This window comes from Ipomoea triloba, chromosome 4, assembly GCF_003576645.1.
Source record: "Ipomoea triloba cultivar NCNSP0323 chromosome 4, ASM357664v1".
Lineage (NCBI taxonomy): Eukaryota > Viridiplantae > Streptophyta > Magnoliopsida > Solanales > Convolvulaceae > Ipomoea > Ipomoea triloba.
The window spans coordinates 11,970,605-11,986,667 of NC_044919.1; the positions used below are offsets into that span (position 1 = coordinate 11,970,605).

The 16,063-nt window shown below is 33.7% G+C and overlaps 1 protein-coding gene and 1 pseudogene across 1 annotated transcript; both read left to right on the plus strand.

Moving 5' to 3' along the window:
* The first annotated feature begins 3,673 nt into the window (after positions 1–3,673).
* Positions 3,674–11,496, plus strand: LOC116016986 (annotated as a pseudogene).
* A 1,454-nt stretch (positions 11,497–12,950) lies between these two features.
* On the plus strand, positions 12,951–16,054 carry LOC116016985 (auxin-induced protein PCNT115-like). Its single transcript, XM_031257478.1, has 5 exons — positions 12,951–13,196; positions 14,009–14,230; positions 14,415–14,587; positions 14,669–14,771; positions 15,340–16,054. Exons 1-5 carry the CDS (start codon positions 12,978–12,980, stop codon positions 15,670–15,672), a joined length of 1,050 nt encoding a protein of 349 aa, XP_031113338.1. The 5' UTR covers positions 12,951–12,977; the 3' UTR covers positions 15,673–16,054.
* The last annotated feature ends 9 nt before the right edge of the window (positions 16,055–16,063 follow it).

The window sequence follows — 16,063 nt, forward strand, 5'->3', positions numbered from 1 at the left end:
GCACCAATTCAGAATCCATTCTGTATAAGCAAATCCAGCTCTCTATGAGGGCAAGCCGGCAGCAACACCAATTCAGGATCCATTCCACTCTTTGTCGCAAGCCAGTGGGCAACTTGATTCTGTTCTCGCAACACATGGTAGCAATTCACCTCCCAGTTTTTCATCATCCAATTCTTACATTCAGATAAAATGTTGTTAACAACAAATGTTCCATTTTGAATGGATCAATATTTAATCTGAGTGTGTATATGAAAGCAATATAGTTAATTAACTGGTTATCATATTCAATTCTTTTGTTTTTTTTTTGAAAATATCATATTCAATTCTTTGAATCTCACAAAGTAACGTATATTTTTGGAACACTTTGACACTTTGCCTGACATTGTAGTTCACCTATTGCTGTTCTGTCGTTGTCTCTAATTGTCCCCATTCTTCAGTTACGTTACTGAGTGGACCACTTCAGTGAATTTTTGTTTTGTGTACGTAAGTTCTGTTTGAGTGTTTGATGTGTTGCATGTTTCATTCCATTCATGGCAAATTACTGTCCATATAGTTGGCTAGATTATGATTCAAAATGATATCGTTGAATTTTATTAGTTAGAATAATCAATAATGTACATTATGTGTTAGAATAATGAAACTTCTGAGGTAAGATAATGTACATTATGTGTTAGAATAATGTACTTTATGAATTAGAATAATGAAACTTTTGGGATAAGAAAATATACATTATGTGTGAAAATAATGTATATTATGAGTTATAAAAATGCATATTGAACAATGGTCTGTGTGGACCATAACTATTGTCCATTCATGTGTTTACTTAATATTTAATGTTCTGTGTTGCGCATGAAAAGAGAGAAAAATACTTGGTTTGCTGGATATTAATATATTATACAAGATCATGTTTACTTTGTGCACATACTTGATTAGTAGCTGCGGATTTCTCTCGTCACCTAAATAAATAAATAAAAATGCTTTAATCTTTTACTAAAGTTTATGTTAAATAATAGACTTTGTGAGAAATATTATTGTTTCTTAATATTAGTGACTCCATTAATTAATTTGATGAAGTCATTAGAAATGATACGAATTGAATATAAACTAGGAAAATGCATGCATGTTGAGGATCATTCAATCACTAGTATACACTCATGCCAAACGCACCTTGAACGGAAGCGGGAAAAAGATGAAAAGAAAAGTTCGTTGTCTAGCTTTTGGCACGAAAAACAATCACAATTGTGATTTTTAAGAGTTTTTCAAAGAAAAAACTAAACAATGATTTTTGAACAAATGAAAAAGTTAATTTTTAAAAGGTTTTTATTACTGTAAATCAATTTTTTTTGTCAATGTGTAAGCAAGCATATTTTTTTAAATAATTTTTTAAAAATTCTTTTTTTTTTCTCTCCTGATTGACATGACAAACCCCCCCCCCCCCAAAAATCATAACTAATGAGGTTGTTCTAATGTTCTGTTGCCATATAGGAATAGAAAGAAAATAATATGGGTGGAACTAGGGCACGACAATTCGATTCGGTTCTTCGGAACTAAACCGCACCGAATGAAATTCGGTTCGGTAATATACCGAACAACCGAACGTTAATGGATTATTGTATATCGAATGGTTCGGTAAAAAACTGAACCGAATCGAATACCATTTGTTTTTAATAATAATAATAATAATAATAATAATAATTAAATCAAAGTCTCTTGTTGTCTGCTCTACCGTTCAGCTCATATTCTCACTGGTATTTCTCTTAAATTTTTTTATTTGGGCTTTTATTGGGCTTTATTGATCTAGTTACTTCCTTAGGTCAATTCATGTGGCTCAAGCCCAATATGTATTGCAAAGGCTTGTGGCTTTAACATCAAGTAAACATAAATCTTAGTATGTTTCATCGCAATTCCTTCGCAAAACGCGACTCGCGATGGAATTTTATGTTTTCGTGACCAAATTTATCGAGAATCGTGATTTTTATTGTAGTGTAAAATTTAAATTCTTATTTTTTCCCACGAAATTACAATTCTTTTCTCTTTAATTCATTCCTTACAAACAAACTACCTTAATTACAAGATAATCACTATTTAATATCCACATTTAATTTGTGTCACAATTATATTTTAAAACTATTTGATTAGGTTAATTCCGTGAAATGGATCGCCACCAATATGTCTTCTAGGCCATAGGCGTTTTTGGGCTTATTGAGTTGTTGGGTCTTAGCTCAATAGAATGTCACGTTAATGGCAAATTATGCTATGGACCCGGATTCACCTTGTAAGGTGAATTCGAGTTCATATTCACAATTTTAAAACTCTATATTTACAATTTTAAAATTCTATATTTACAATTTTAGATCTTAATATACAAAATTACATTACTCAACATTCACGATTTTTGAACTCTATATTCATAATTTTGTTATATAGATTTAAATATTGTGTTATACGGTTGAATATAGAGTTTTGTAATTATGAAAATATAGTTCTAAAATTGTGAACATAAAGTTTTAAAATTGTGAACATCGATTCGGGTCCACTTGCAAGGTGGACCTAGGTCCATGGCATAACAACCGCACATTAATTAATGTTAAAGTTATACTTGGATAATGTTTGGCCTTCAAAACAAAATACCGCAAATTATGCTGTGGACCCAGGTCCACCTTGTAAGGTGGACCTGGGTCCAAAACTACGTCGTTTTGTCTCTTTTTTTTTTTTTTAAATTAGTAAACATATTGCTGAATATAGAGTTGTCCAAAAATGTTTGAATGTAGAGGTTTCAAAGTGTGAATGTAGAGTATAGAAATCGTGAATATAGACTTATGATTGTGTGAATGTAGATTTACCCAGAAATGTGTGAATGTGGAGATTTCAAATTGTGAATATGGAGTATAGAAATCGTGAATGTAGAGTTATGCATGTGTGAATTTGTAATAGAGTTAAGAAGTTCTAGCAACTTGTAGCCCTGTAATGTATGAATGTGGAGTTCTCAAGTTGTGAATATGGAGTATAGGACCTGTGAATATAGAGTTTTGAATATATGAATGCATAACAGTGGTAATATAGTTACTAAACATATAATCGTGTAATGTGTGAATGTGGAGTTTACAAATTGTGAATGTAGAGTATAATGTATGTGAATGTAGAGTTTGTGTTCCACATTTCAGGCCAATATGTTAAAAAAATAAAAAAATAAAAAGAACGGTGTCGTTTTTGGACCCAGGTCCACGGCATAACTACTGACAAAATACTTGGATAATGTTTAAATATTTTTTTATTGGATAACTTGCTAAAAAGAATTATTTAAATATTTTATAAACTTAAATGTTTAATTAAAACTTTTTAAAGTTTAATAATTTAATTGATATTCAATTCGTTTTCTTTTAATAATATAATGCATATTGCAATGTGTACACCATCTTTTTAGTAGTTCAATTCATTTTCTTTCAATAATATAATGCATATTGCAATGTGTACACCATCTTTTTAGTAGATCAATTCTTTTTCTTTTAATAATATAATGCATATTGCAATGTGTTGACCATCTTTTTTTGAAAGACGGTCTCTCTCCCTTTCTGTTCTCATTAGAAAGTATTTCTTCTTCTTCTGGAAGATGGAGAGTGGCATTAGATTCCTTTCTACTTTTTCCAGGCTTCCAGATAGACGCGACCGGGGAGTTTTAATTTCCACCATCATGGCCGCCTTTCAACGCTGGCGGGCTAGGCTGGCGGGTCTCGATCTTTATATATATTTGGCTGCCCAAACCCACCACTACCAACAATCACTCCATCGATCTTTTACTTCAATTCGCACAGCTCAAAGAAAGGGGAAGATAATTTGCATACTAAACTACAATGGCAACAAATGTGCCGAGGATCAAGCTGGGTTCGCAGGGGCTGGAAGTATCTGCACAGGGTCTGGGCTGTATGGGGATGTCCTCCTTCTACGGCCCGCCCAAGCCCGATGAAGATATGATCAAGCTCATTCACCACGCCATTGATTCCGGCGTCACCTTGCTCGACACCTCCGATATGTATGGCCCCCACACCAATGAAATCCTCCTTGGCAAGGTATCACTTTCTCATCTCTCTCCATCACTTTCCTGGTGTAAATTTCAAGTATATTTACTTATTGCAGTAAAAGTCAAAGTCCAATACATGATACACAACAGAAACACAATAAAGTATTGATACTGTACATAATGTTGGTATTGAAATTATGGAATAATAATGTGTACGTGTATGTTTTGTAGGCTTTGAAAGGAGGGGTAAGAGAAAAGGTACAATTGGCAACAAAGTTTGCATACTCTTTTGGTGAAGGGGGCATGGACATTCGTGGGGATCCAGAATATGTAAGAGCTGCTTGTGAGGCAAGCTTGAAAAGGCTTGAGCTTGACTGCATCGACCTCTACTATCAGCACCGTGTTGATACTCGCGTCCCTATTGAAGTAACGGTATGATCCTATGTTGCCTATTTATGAATTGTTAGAATATATGATGATCTTTAAAGTCAAAAAGTGAAACCATGAGAATTTGGAACAAATTTTCTTAGAATTTAGGAACAACATATTAGTTAAGGACTTAAGGTGGCTCCTCTGTAACATATATGCTAAGACTACTCAATTATGTAGGTGGCGGGCTTTGGTGGGCCGTCTGGCCTGTCCGCTTTCACTACTCTACTTTTAAGTCACTTAAACTCTCAAACCTCCAACCGTAACTTCCGGTTGATGTTTGAATCCTTTGTCTAGTGAACAAAAGTCCCTTATGGCTGCTGCAGAATCAACATGAATAGAGAATAGATTTTCTTATCTTCTTTTCTTCTTTTTTGGAAGATGGGAGAGCTTAAGAAATTGGTTGAAGAAGGTAAAATCAAATACATAGGCCTATCAGAGGCTTCAGCTGCAACAATCAGAAGAGCACATGCTGTTCATCCTATAACAGCTGTGCAGATAGAGTGGTCTCTGTGGGCAAGAGATGTGGAAGAAGAAATTATACCTACTTGCAGGTCCACCATCCTATCTATCTCTTCTCCTAAGTTTCATGTTTCATAAATGTAAAATTCTAACTGTTACGTATATTGGTTCAGAGAGCTTGGAATTGGAATTGTAGCATATAGTCCACTGGGACGAGGATTCTTGTCATCCGGTTCAAAGCTACTCGAGAACTTCTCAGAAGGCGATACCAGACAGGTACCTTTACTACGAGCTGTAACTTTTTGACATAATAGTAAGCGTTTGATCCTAACATGTATAAAAAATATATTTTGTAGTATCTGCCAAGGTTCAATGGTGAGAATGCTGAGCAGAACAAGAAGTTGTATGAGAGGATCAACAAATTGGCACAACAAAAGGGATGCACCCCTTCACAGCTTGCCCTGGCCTGGCTGCATCACCAGGGGAACGATGTGTGTCCCATCCCGGGAACCACTAGGATCGAAAACTTCAACCAAAACATTGGAGCATTTTCTGTGAAACTCACAGCCGACGACATCTCTGAGCTCGAATGCATTGCCTCCGCTGTGAAGGGCGACCGATACCCGCCTGGCATGAACACTTGGAAAGAATCTGATACCCCGCCTCTGTCTGCCTGGAAAGCTGCAGCATAAATTGATTGTATTGTGTTGCCAATTTGGATCAAATAATGTTTGTATGTATAACTGAAAGCTGTTGTGAGAGTGTGGGTTATGCGGCTTTGGAGAATAAAGTTAGCTACTGAACTTCTGCCTGTGGTTTCTCTTTTTGGAGTATCTTCACTAGCTTGTATTACTATTACTTGAGGATTGTTTTGTTTTGTTTTTTTACATGTAAGATTACGGTTTGTCTGTATCACATATTTCCTTTGTTTCATTTTATCTGTCTTATTTATTATTTATTGATCAAATTAGCTATTATTTCGTTTATTTTTTTGTATTTAATAATATCTTTAGTATAATTTCTAAATATATAAATTTTGTATACTAATAATACTAAACTTAATATTATGAAAAATCAAATTAAAAATAACTCTAATCAAGCCTCATCAACCGTACCAAACACATAAAATGAGATAGATGTAACATATATTTCCAATGACAACACCATGTTATACCAGTTCCAGAATTTTTTTTTCTTATTTAATAGTAATAAAAATAAAAATGCCATACTGACTCTCTTACAATTTGTATCTATCCATACATATTTTTTCAACTTATTAAATATTGAAGCACAAAATATCAATGCGTTTACTAGGTTTGAATTTGTGACCTCCAACTTTAAAAATAAAATTTATTTTAAAAAAAATGGGAGAATATTTGCAAAATAATTTCAGCCTTAGAATGACCTTAGACAGTGCGAATCGCAGAGACCCACAAGTGGATCAACCCATCCCCTTTAATCACTTTGCTGAATAGTATGATAGTAATCCAATTTTGAATAATAAAAGCTTCTGTCACTGCTTACATCACAAGGGCAGGGTAATCTACATAATTTTAGCGTGTACTAAAAGCCGGAGATTTAGTTATGTACAATAAAGATATAAATAAAAATTTTGTAAAGTTTATTATTTTGTGAAATAAATATATTTAAATTTGATTTTAAAAAAAAATTGAAATAGTATTTAATAAAATTGACACTTCTTTTTATTATCAGGAAGGTATAATTAAAAAAAAAATGATAAATACACCAATCAACAACTTTTCTCATGCACGAATTAAGCACTAGTAAAGATGCTTATTCTGTTTTTTTTTTTCTTTTTAATATGCTCGATCATGTTGAATAACTTTTCAATGAAAGGAAAACATTTTTACCCTACAAAAATCACACCACTTTTGCTATTTTCCTCGGTGATTTAATTTTTTTAACACGAATTAAGCACTAGTAAATATGCTTATTCTGTTTTTTTTTTTTTTTTTAATATGCTCGATCATGTTGAATAACTTTTCAATGAAAGGAAAACATTTTTACCCTACAAAAATCACACCACTTTTGCTATTTTCCTCTGTGATTTAATTTTTTTTAAAAAAAATTAAATATGAATTTACTACATATTACAACATTAGAGAGCAGTAAAAAGAGTGATTTTTATAAAGACAAATAACATTTTCCATGAAATTTATTATTTTCTTTACTATATAAATTGTCATTTTCAAAGGCTTATGTAGCAAATAGTTTTTGACTATTTAAGAATTTTTAACTTTTTTAAAAACTTAAGTGATCCGGACTAATGCATATCCAAATCTCCATACTTTTGGTGAGATTTCAATCTTCATATTGTCGCCTCTTGTCATGGTCTTTAAATCTGACGATGAACCAATTACGCTAAGTTTTGAAGGAAAAAATTTTAAAAATATGTTTCTATCTATTATAAATTATATAAATGATTCAATTTGTGTGACTTTTTACTTTTAAAAATATTATATTTTTTTAAAGTACAAAATTCATACATTTCTTTTATATATTAAAATGGACAAAAGTCAATTTTAGTCTAAGGGTACTGTCTGTCTTTACTCTTTAGTTCAAAGTCTCGAGAATCTAAGGGTCTATTTACTAACAGAAAAATATTTTCTGTTTTCTGTTTTTCAATTTTTCAGTTTTCATTCTCTGTTTTCTGTTTAGAAAACTTGTCTACTAACACTTATTTTTTCAAATTAACGTTATAAAATTAACAATAAGTTTAATTTCAAGTTATTTTTAAACCTTATATTTAAAATATTTTAAAATATATTTGATTTAAATAGAATAAATATATATTTTACTTTGAAGTCCAATATATGTAAAAAAAAATAATTTACATTTGATATCCGGACCAAATTTATATATGTATATAACATAAATAAAAATATATTTGAACAAATAACCTATTAAGTTCACAAAAAATTTAGTTTAGATAATATTAATATTTTTTGAGCTAATATTTAAAATACGTTTGGATATATTCATTTGAATGACATGTATGTAATATACTCCGTATAATTTTTATTTTGAATTCTAATATAGTAATATATGTGTGAAATTTCAATATATGATATCTGGACCAAAACCAATAATCAATTGAGTTCAAACAAAATATAAAGCGTGGTATAGATTTCAATTTTTAATTTAGATAATGTGAATGATGTATAATTTTAAGCATAATCAAATAAATAATAAATATAATCATAGTAATAAATAAATATGTAAATAGATAATGGTAAGAATGTGGTTATAATGACATATAGTCTAATAGATGATAGCTGATTATGTTTTCCATTTAGAAAACAGTTTTTTATAGTAGAAAACTGAAAAATGATTTCCTGTTTTCAAAATGAAAAACTGGGCTAGTAAACATGTTTTATGTTTTCTGTTTTCCAGTTTTTAAAATTTCCAGTTAGTAAACGCACCCTAATTTTCCTTTTTGGTAACTGCAACTCGGTGGTTCTTCCATTGGCGTTCACTGATAGAACTCACTTGGAAGAGAAATACTAAGCTGGTAGGCGTCAATGGCAACAATAATGGTTCCAAGGATCAAACTCGGCTCGCAAGGTCTGGAGGTTTCGGCCCAGGGTCTGGGCTGTATGGGGATGTCTGCAAACTACGGCACAGCCAAGCCCGAAGCTGACATGATTAACCTCATCCACTACGCACTCAACTCCGGTGTCACCTTTCTCGACACCTCCGATATCTATGGCCCCCATACCAACGAAATTCTCCTTGGCAAGGTTAATTTCTACTGTTTATTTTGCATTGTTTTCTTTTTTAGCAATTTAGGGTCTTCATTATTAGCAGTTCAGTTTCCCAATTTATTTTGCATCGTTTTCTTTTTTAGCAATTTAGGGTCTTTATTATTAGCAGTTCAATTCCCCAATTCCTTGTTTTATGTAGTGATCCATGCCGATTAATCCTGCGTTATGTGAGAGACTATGCTAGGATGAGAGTGGGATAAACAACCCTTGTTACTTTTTACTGAAAGGATATGATATAAGTGGTTCATGATGCTTGAACATTCCCCCTTTTGGGATAGAGATTTGGATTTCTGATGTTTGATCAAGTTTCCTTCTTTTCCTGAAATTTTATATTTTAAACTTTATGGAATCAATAAGGGAAAATTGCATTTTTAGTCCTCCAATTATACTCGTGGTGCAAACTTAATCCTTAAGTTATATGCTTGACTTGACCAACCCCTATGTGATGTATAAAGTGGCGATTTGTCTCTCGGTGACTATTTATGCTACTAAATTTGCGGATTTGGTCCTTCAGGATTAAAATTGTTACTTTGTGCATACCTTAGAGATTAAGGATGGTCATGCATATAACTCAGGACTAAGTCTGTTCTACAGGTATAACTAGGAAGACTAAAAATGCAAGTTTTCCAATCTATAATTAAATGTTTTGTTAGGCTTTGGGAGGTGGGATGAGAGACAAAGTCGAGTTGGCAACAAAGTTTGGAATTAGAGGTGGTGGTCGTGGTATATGTGGGGATCCTGCCTATGTAAGAGCTTCGTGTGAGGCGAGCTTGAAGCGGCTTGATGTTGAAAGCATTGACCTCTACTATCAGCACCGCATTGATAAACACATTCCCATTGAAGTTACGGTATGATCCATTTTTTGCCATCTATCCATCTTGGCTAAGCATATAATGGGGATTTATTCATAATTGCAACAATAGGCATGTTTTCTGTAATTGGTACATTAATGACAAACTCACAGATGCTGGTAAAACATGCTAGCATATATAGCATTATTTGGATTAACATCCAAAGATGACTTGCAAAATATGAAAATAACATTGTTAGCCTTATTAAATGTCTATAACTATATGCCTGAGATAAACTCAGAACAGTTTTACCTGACTTTAGGAACATGATTTGTAATATTTACAGTTAGACTGCTGTGCAGTTGTGTAACTCAGATGATTAATCTGAACCCACCTGGCTAATATAAGAAATCCATTAATCATTTCCAAACTTTCAATTATCTACATTTATTTTCTGTCTGATTTTATAGAGTTCAATTTCACAGAGCATGATCTAGATTTGATAGTATTGATGTTGTTAGTGGGAAGCTGCACTTTGGGAACTAAATTACTCCATAGATGATATATATATGTGTGTGTGTGTGTTTCAAGTGGGATTGAAGTCTATGGTGAGTTGAAAGTTAAATGGAGAGGAAACTAAAATGAGGGGTGAACATATTATTGTGGGGGGCAAGGGGCAACCCCTTGACTTGGTAACCACAAAGTTACAAGTTCGCCTCCTAGAAGGAGCGGGAGCCGGAGCCAGAGGGGTTTACCCAGAGCACACCCTCAGGTAGTGGGTGCGGGTTTCCCTTATCAACCTTCCCCTCCCCAACCCTCCAGTTCCCAGAAAACTACCAAAAAAAAAAAAAAACAGAATAAGGATTGAAGAAAAGAAACCAGAATGCTTTTAGCTAGAGATTCAGTGCTAAGGGTTGCATGTAATGTGCAATGCACTGCATATTTATGTTTCTTATGTGTTTGTATTTGTGTTTTTACAAGATGGGAGCACTTAAAAAGCTGGTTGAAGAAGGTAAAATAAAATACATAGGTCTATCTGAGGCATCAGCTTCAACAATCCGAAGAGCACATGCTGTTCATCCAGTAACAGCAGTACAGTTGGAATGGTCTCTATGGTCAAGAGATGCAGAGGAAGAAATTATTCCTACTTGCAGGTGTACCAACTGTACTTTCTTCTATGTTTGCCTAAAATAGTACGGAGTAATAAACAAATTCTAACTCTATCCTCCTTACAATGATACAGGGAACTCGGGATTGGAATTGTAGCATACAGTCCCCTGGGACGAGGATTTTTGTCGTCAGGTCCAAACCTAGTTGAGAATTTATCAGAAGTTGATAGGCGAAAGGTGAATTAGAGTTTACTATTTAATTTAAATATATCGTCATTTTTTGTTTGTTTTCTTACTTTGAAGGATGTGTTTTAAATGTTTTTAACTTTCCAGAATCATCCAAGGTTCCAAGCTGAGAATGCTGAGCAGAATTACAGCTTGTATGAGAGAATTAACAAAGTGGCAGCCAAGAAGGGTTGTACCCCATCACAACTAGCATTGGCCTGGGTGCATCACCAGGGAAATGATGTCTGCCCCATTCCTGGTACCACTAAGATTGAAAACCTCAACCAAAACATCGAAGCTTTGTCTGTGAATCTTACAGCAGAAGACATGTCCGAGCTTGAATCCATTGCTTCTGCAGTGAAAGGTGACAGGTATCCCCCGGGTGTTTCAACCTGGAAAGATTCTGATACTCCACCTTTGTCAACATGGAAAGCTACATAATTGGTAATGTTCATTTTAGAGGCGTTTTGGTAGCCAAGAATATTGTTCTGGAGGTTTACTATGTCTTTTTAGTGTTGTTTTTGAATAAGAGAGTGAAATCCCTGTAGTAATGCCCTATATAAATTTTAGCCGAAGATGATCTCCATTGGAGGAATGTTGTCATCCTTTGTACCAACTTAATGTGTACACTTCTTTAATGAATAAAAGATCTCCGTCGCCAGGGAATAGTAGTTTTAGTACTTAATATCAAGCAAGGGTGTTTATCAGCCTGCTAGGAAAATGCATGGAAGTTTAGGCTATCCTTACACCTGCAACTTTCTCTCACTTTAAAAATGGGTCCACTTCCATATCACTCAATTTGCAATTCATTTACTATTCACAATATATCCCTGCAAATCCAATCAATTTTAACAGTGGACTCCAATTTCACATCACATTAAAAAATTAATTTTTTTTCTCAATAAATATTATTTTCTCTTCAACATTATTAATTTATATCAATATATAAAGTACTTTAAAATACTAATAAAAATAAAAAAAATAAAAATCAGGAAACATAATTTTTAAATAATATATACGTAACATTCAATACAATAATTTAATAATAAATTAAATAATTCTTTCAAAAATAATAATAAATTAAATAATAATTAAAATTAAAATTAAAAAAAAAAAGTTAACCAAACAAAAGTCACGTATATCATTTTAGAAATTAACAAACACACAAAAAAAAAAAAAAAAAAAAAAAAGTAACAGGTCATGTCCTAGGTAGCTTTTCTGCCAAATAAAAAAAATAATTTTTTGCAAGTGATACACTTGCTGGGTCGAGCTCAGCCTTACATAGACGACTCCTGGTCATATAACTCATAAGCAGAGAAGTGGCTGACTACCCTTGCGATTTGAGGGCTTGTTTTGAACTCATGAGAAATATAACCAGAGACTAAATTCTAAGAAATGCACATTCGCCGTCTTAGGTAGCAAATTCTTGGGATATATGGTTATATAGAGATGGATAAAGCCTAACCCTAAAAAAGTAAAAACGATCTAGACATGCAACTGTTGTCTAGTTTACTAGAGGTGCAAAGGCTGACCGGTGGCCCTCAACTATTTCTTGTCAAAATCTACTGAACCGTCACTACCATTCTTCGAGGTGATCAAAAAGAAAAAGGGAAAGCTTCGAATGGACTGCCAAATGTCAGTTGTCCTTGGAAGAATTAAAAATGGACCTGCACTTATAAATTTTGGATAAAAAATGAAATTAACTCTTATGATTAAATGTATTTGAATATTTATGTAATTTATACACTTGAATTAGTAATTTATTTTTCTTTCTTTCTCGTTGTTGTTTGAACTCATTTCAATGTCAATATGTGATTGTAATTTATATATTAATAACAAAAAAAAAAGGAATAACTGTGAAGATAAAATAATATTTATTGATAAAATATAGGGAGTAATAATTTTTTAATATGGTCTTGAAAATGAAATATTTTTTAAAAGTGAGTTAGATATGCTTTGACAACATTGCGAATGGCAGAATCCAAAACCCCACTCACTTTGAAGAATGCTGAATGGTGATAGAGATAGTATGATAGTAATCCAATTTTGACTAATACTAATTAAAAGCTTCTGTCAGTGCTTACATCACAAGGAATAGTAATAAATACTAAGCTGATAGAACTGGCCTGGAGGAGAAATACTAAGCCAGTAGGCGTCAATGGCAACAATAATGGTTCCAAGGATCAAACTTGGCTCGCAAGGCCTGGAGGTGTCGGCCCAAGGTCTGGGCTGTATGGGGATGTCTGCATACTACGGCACACCCAAGCCCGAAGCTGATATGATTAACCTCATCCACTATGCAATCAACTGCGGTATCACCTTTCTCGACACCTCCGATGTCTATGGCCCCCATACAAACGAAATTCTCCTTGCCAAGGTTAATTTCTAGTGTTTATTTTGCATCATTTTCTTTTCTAGCAATTTAGGATCTTCAATTCATTATTATTATTAGCAGTTCAATTCCCCAATTCTTCCTTGTTTTATGTAGTATTATATTCCATGCCAATTAATCCTGCGTTATGCAACAAACTATGCTAGGATGAGAGTGAGATATATAAGATCAAATGTTTATTACTGCGCCAAACTTATAGCTAGTAGGTGTAATAATTTTATTTCTTTATAGAATACTATCACATTTTTTTAGAGACAGGTGCTATATGCCAACTTAGCCAACAATATAATTTTCTAGCCACCAATTAATGGACTTGACTCTTTAACGACTTTCGGCCAATACAACCCTAGTTAGTTTTTAGGATATGATACAAGTAGTTCATGATGCTTGAACATTCACCTTTTGGGATAGAGATTTGGATTTTTGATGTTTGATCAAGTTTTCTTATTCTCCTGAAATTTTATATTTTAAACTTTATAGAATAGGGAAAATATCATTTTTAGTAATCTAATTATACACGTGGTATAGACTTAGTCTTTAAGTTATATGCTTGATCATTTTATGCCCCTATGTGATATGGGAAGTGACAACTTTAATTTAGTCTCTCGGAAACTATTTATGCAACTAATATGTAAATAACGGTCACTTTATGCATATTTTCAAAAAAAAAAAAAACGGTCACTTTATGCATAATTTATAGTTTAAATAACTCAAGAATGCAAGGACTAATTCTACCATAAGTATAACTGGAGGACCAGAATGCAATTTTCCCTGTCTATAATTATATGTTTTCTTAGGCTTTGGGAGGTGGGATGAGAGACAAAGTCGAGTTGGCAACAAAGTTTGGAATTAGAAGTAGTATGAGCACTCCAACAATGTCAAGTGTGCAACAAAGTATATGTGGGGATCCTGCCTATGTAAGAGCTGCGTGTGAGGCAAGCTTGAAGCGGCTTGATGTTAAATGCATTGACCTCTACTATCAGCACCGCATTGATAAACACATTCCCATTGAACTTACGGTATGATCCACTTTTTGCCAATTATCCATCTTGTCTAAGCATATAAAGAGGATTTAAATTCTTAACTGCAACAATATACCTGTTTTTAATAATTGGTACATTAATAACTCCAAAGATGACTTGCAAAATATGAAAATAACACTGTTAGCCTTGTTAAATGTATTTGTGTTTGTGTTTTTACAAGATGGGAGAACTTAAAAAGCTCGTTGAAGAAGGTAAAATAAAATACATAGGTCTATCTGAGGCATCAGCTTCAACAATCCGAAGAGCACATGCTGTTCATCCAGTAACAGCAGTACAATTGGAATGGTCTCTATGGTCGAGAGATGCAGAGGAAGAAATTATTCCTACTTGCAGGTCTTCTATGTTTCATGTTTGGCCTGAAATAGTATGGAGTAATATAGAAATTTTAACTCTGTTCTCCTTACAATGATACAGGGAGCTTGGGATTGGAATTGTAGCATACAGTCCTCTGGGACGAGGATTTTTGTCGTCGGGTCCAAAAGTAGTTGTGAATTTATCAGAAGTTGATAGGCGAAAGGTGTTTTACAGTTTACTGTTTAAATATATCACTTTTTTGTTGGGAAAAGGATCAAATACACACTCGTGTTAAAAGTCAATTAGACTTTAAAAGTTACAATTAAACACATTAGCATGTTAATTTAGTTAATCAAAGTCCAAAAACCGATTTGTGACCTGTAATAGCAGGTCGTTAGAGTTTCGATGATTCTCCAACGATATTCGAGCTACCTTTTGGGAAAACAGACAGCTGGCTACCGGTGAATGGTCACCGGTTGCCTTTTGGAGATGGTGACCAGTTGGTGGCCCCTGATTGCCAGCTTCCCTTAGGAGGTACCCAGAATATTGTCGGAGCATCCCAAAACCTTAGTGACCTTGTTATTACAAGTCACTAATAAGTTTTTAGACTTCGATGCACTAAATTAATATGTTGATATTGTTAATTGCAAATTTGAAAAGTTGGAGGACTTAATTGACTTTTTGTATAAAGTGTTCAGGACTCAGGAGTGTATTTGACCATTTTCCCTTTCTGGTTAGCTTTCTCACTTTGAAGTTTGAAGGATGTATTTTAAATGTTTTTAACTTTCCAGAGTCATCCAAGGTTCCAAGGTGAGAATGCTGAGCATAATTACAACTTGTATGAGAGGATCACCAAAGTGGCAGCCAAGAAGGGCTGTACCCCATCACAACTAGCATTGGCCTGGTTGCATCACCAGGGAAACGATGTCTGCCCCATTCCTGGTACCACTAAGATCGAAAACCTCAACCAAAACATCGGAGCTTTTTCTGTGAATCTTACAGCGGAAGAGATGTCCGAGCTTGAATCCATTGCTTCTGCAGTGAAAGGCGACAGGCAGCCCCCGGGTGTTTCAACCTGGAAAGATTCTGATACTCCACCCTTGTCAACATGGAAAGCTACATAATTGGTAATAATGTTCATTTTAGAGGCTGTATGGTAGCCAAGAAAATTATTCTGGAGTTTACTATGTCTTTTAGAGTTGTTTGAGAATAAGAGAGTGAAAACCATGTAGTAATGCACTAATGCACTATATAAACCCGCAAATATTACCCGAGATTGTGCACTAGGTATATCTACTTTGTGATTTTAGCTGACAAAGAACAAATGACTATAAGGAAGTAAACCAGCATGTGACCTTGTAGTTACAAGTTTGTATACTTATTATTTAGCTATATTGGCTGGGGTTATCCCTAATGTTGTCTTCCTTTATACTTAGGTTATTTTTGGTTGGACACTTTTGTACTCTATTATGAGATTTGGTATCCATTAATATGTTTGTTTGCATACTTTTGTTA

What these genes read in the sequence shown, in the direction of transcription:
- LOC116016985 (XM_031257478.1), top strand. Translation starts at nt 12,978, where the DNA reads ATGGCAACAATAATGGTTCCAAGGATCAAACTTGGCTCGCAAGGCCTG. An exon ending in ACGAAATTCTCCTTGCCAAG is followed by an intron (nt 13,197 to 14,008) that starts GTTAATTTCTAG and finishes ATGTTTTCTTAG; the next exon opens with GCTTTGGGAGGTGGGATGAG. An exon ending in ACATTCCCATTGAACTTACG is followed by an intron (nt 14,231 to 14,414) that starts GTATGATCCACT and finishes TGTTTTTACAAG; the next exon opens with ATGGGAGAACTTAAAAAGCT.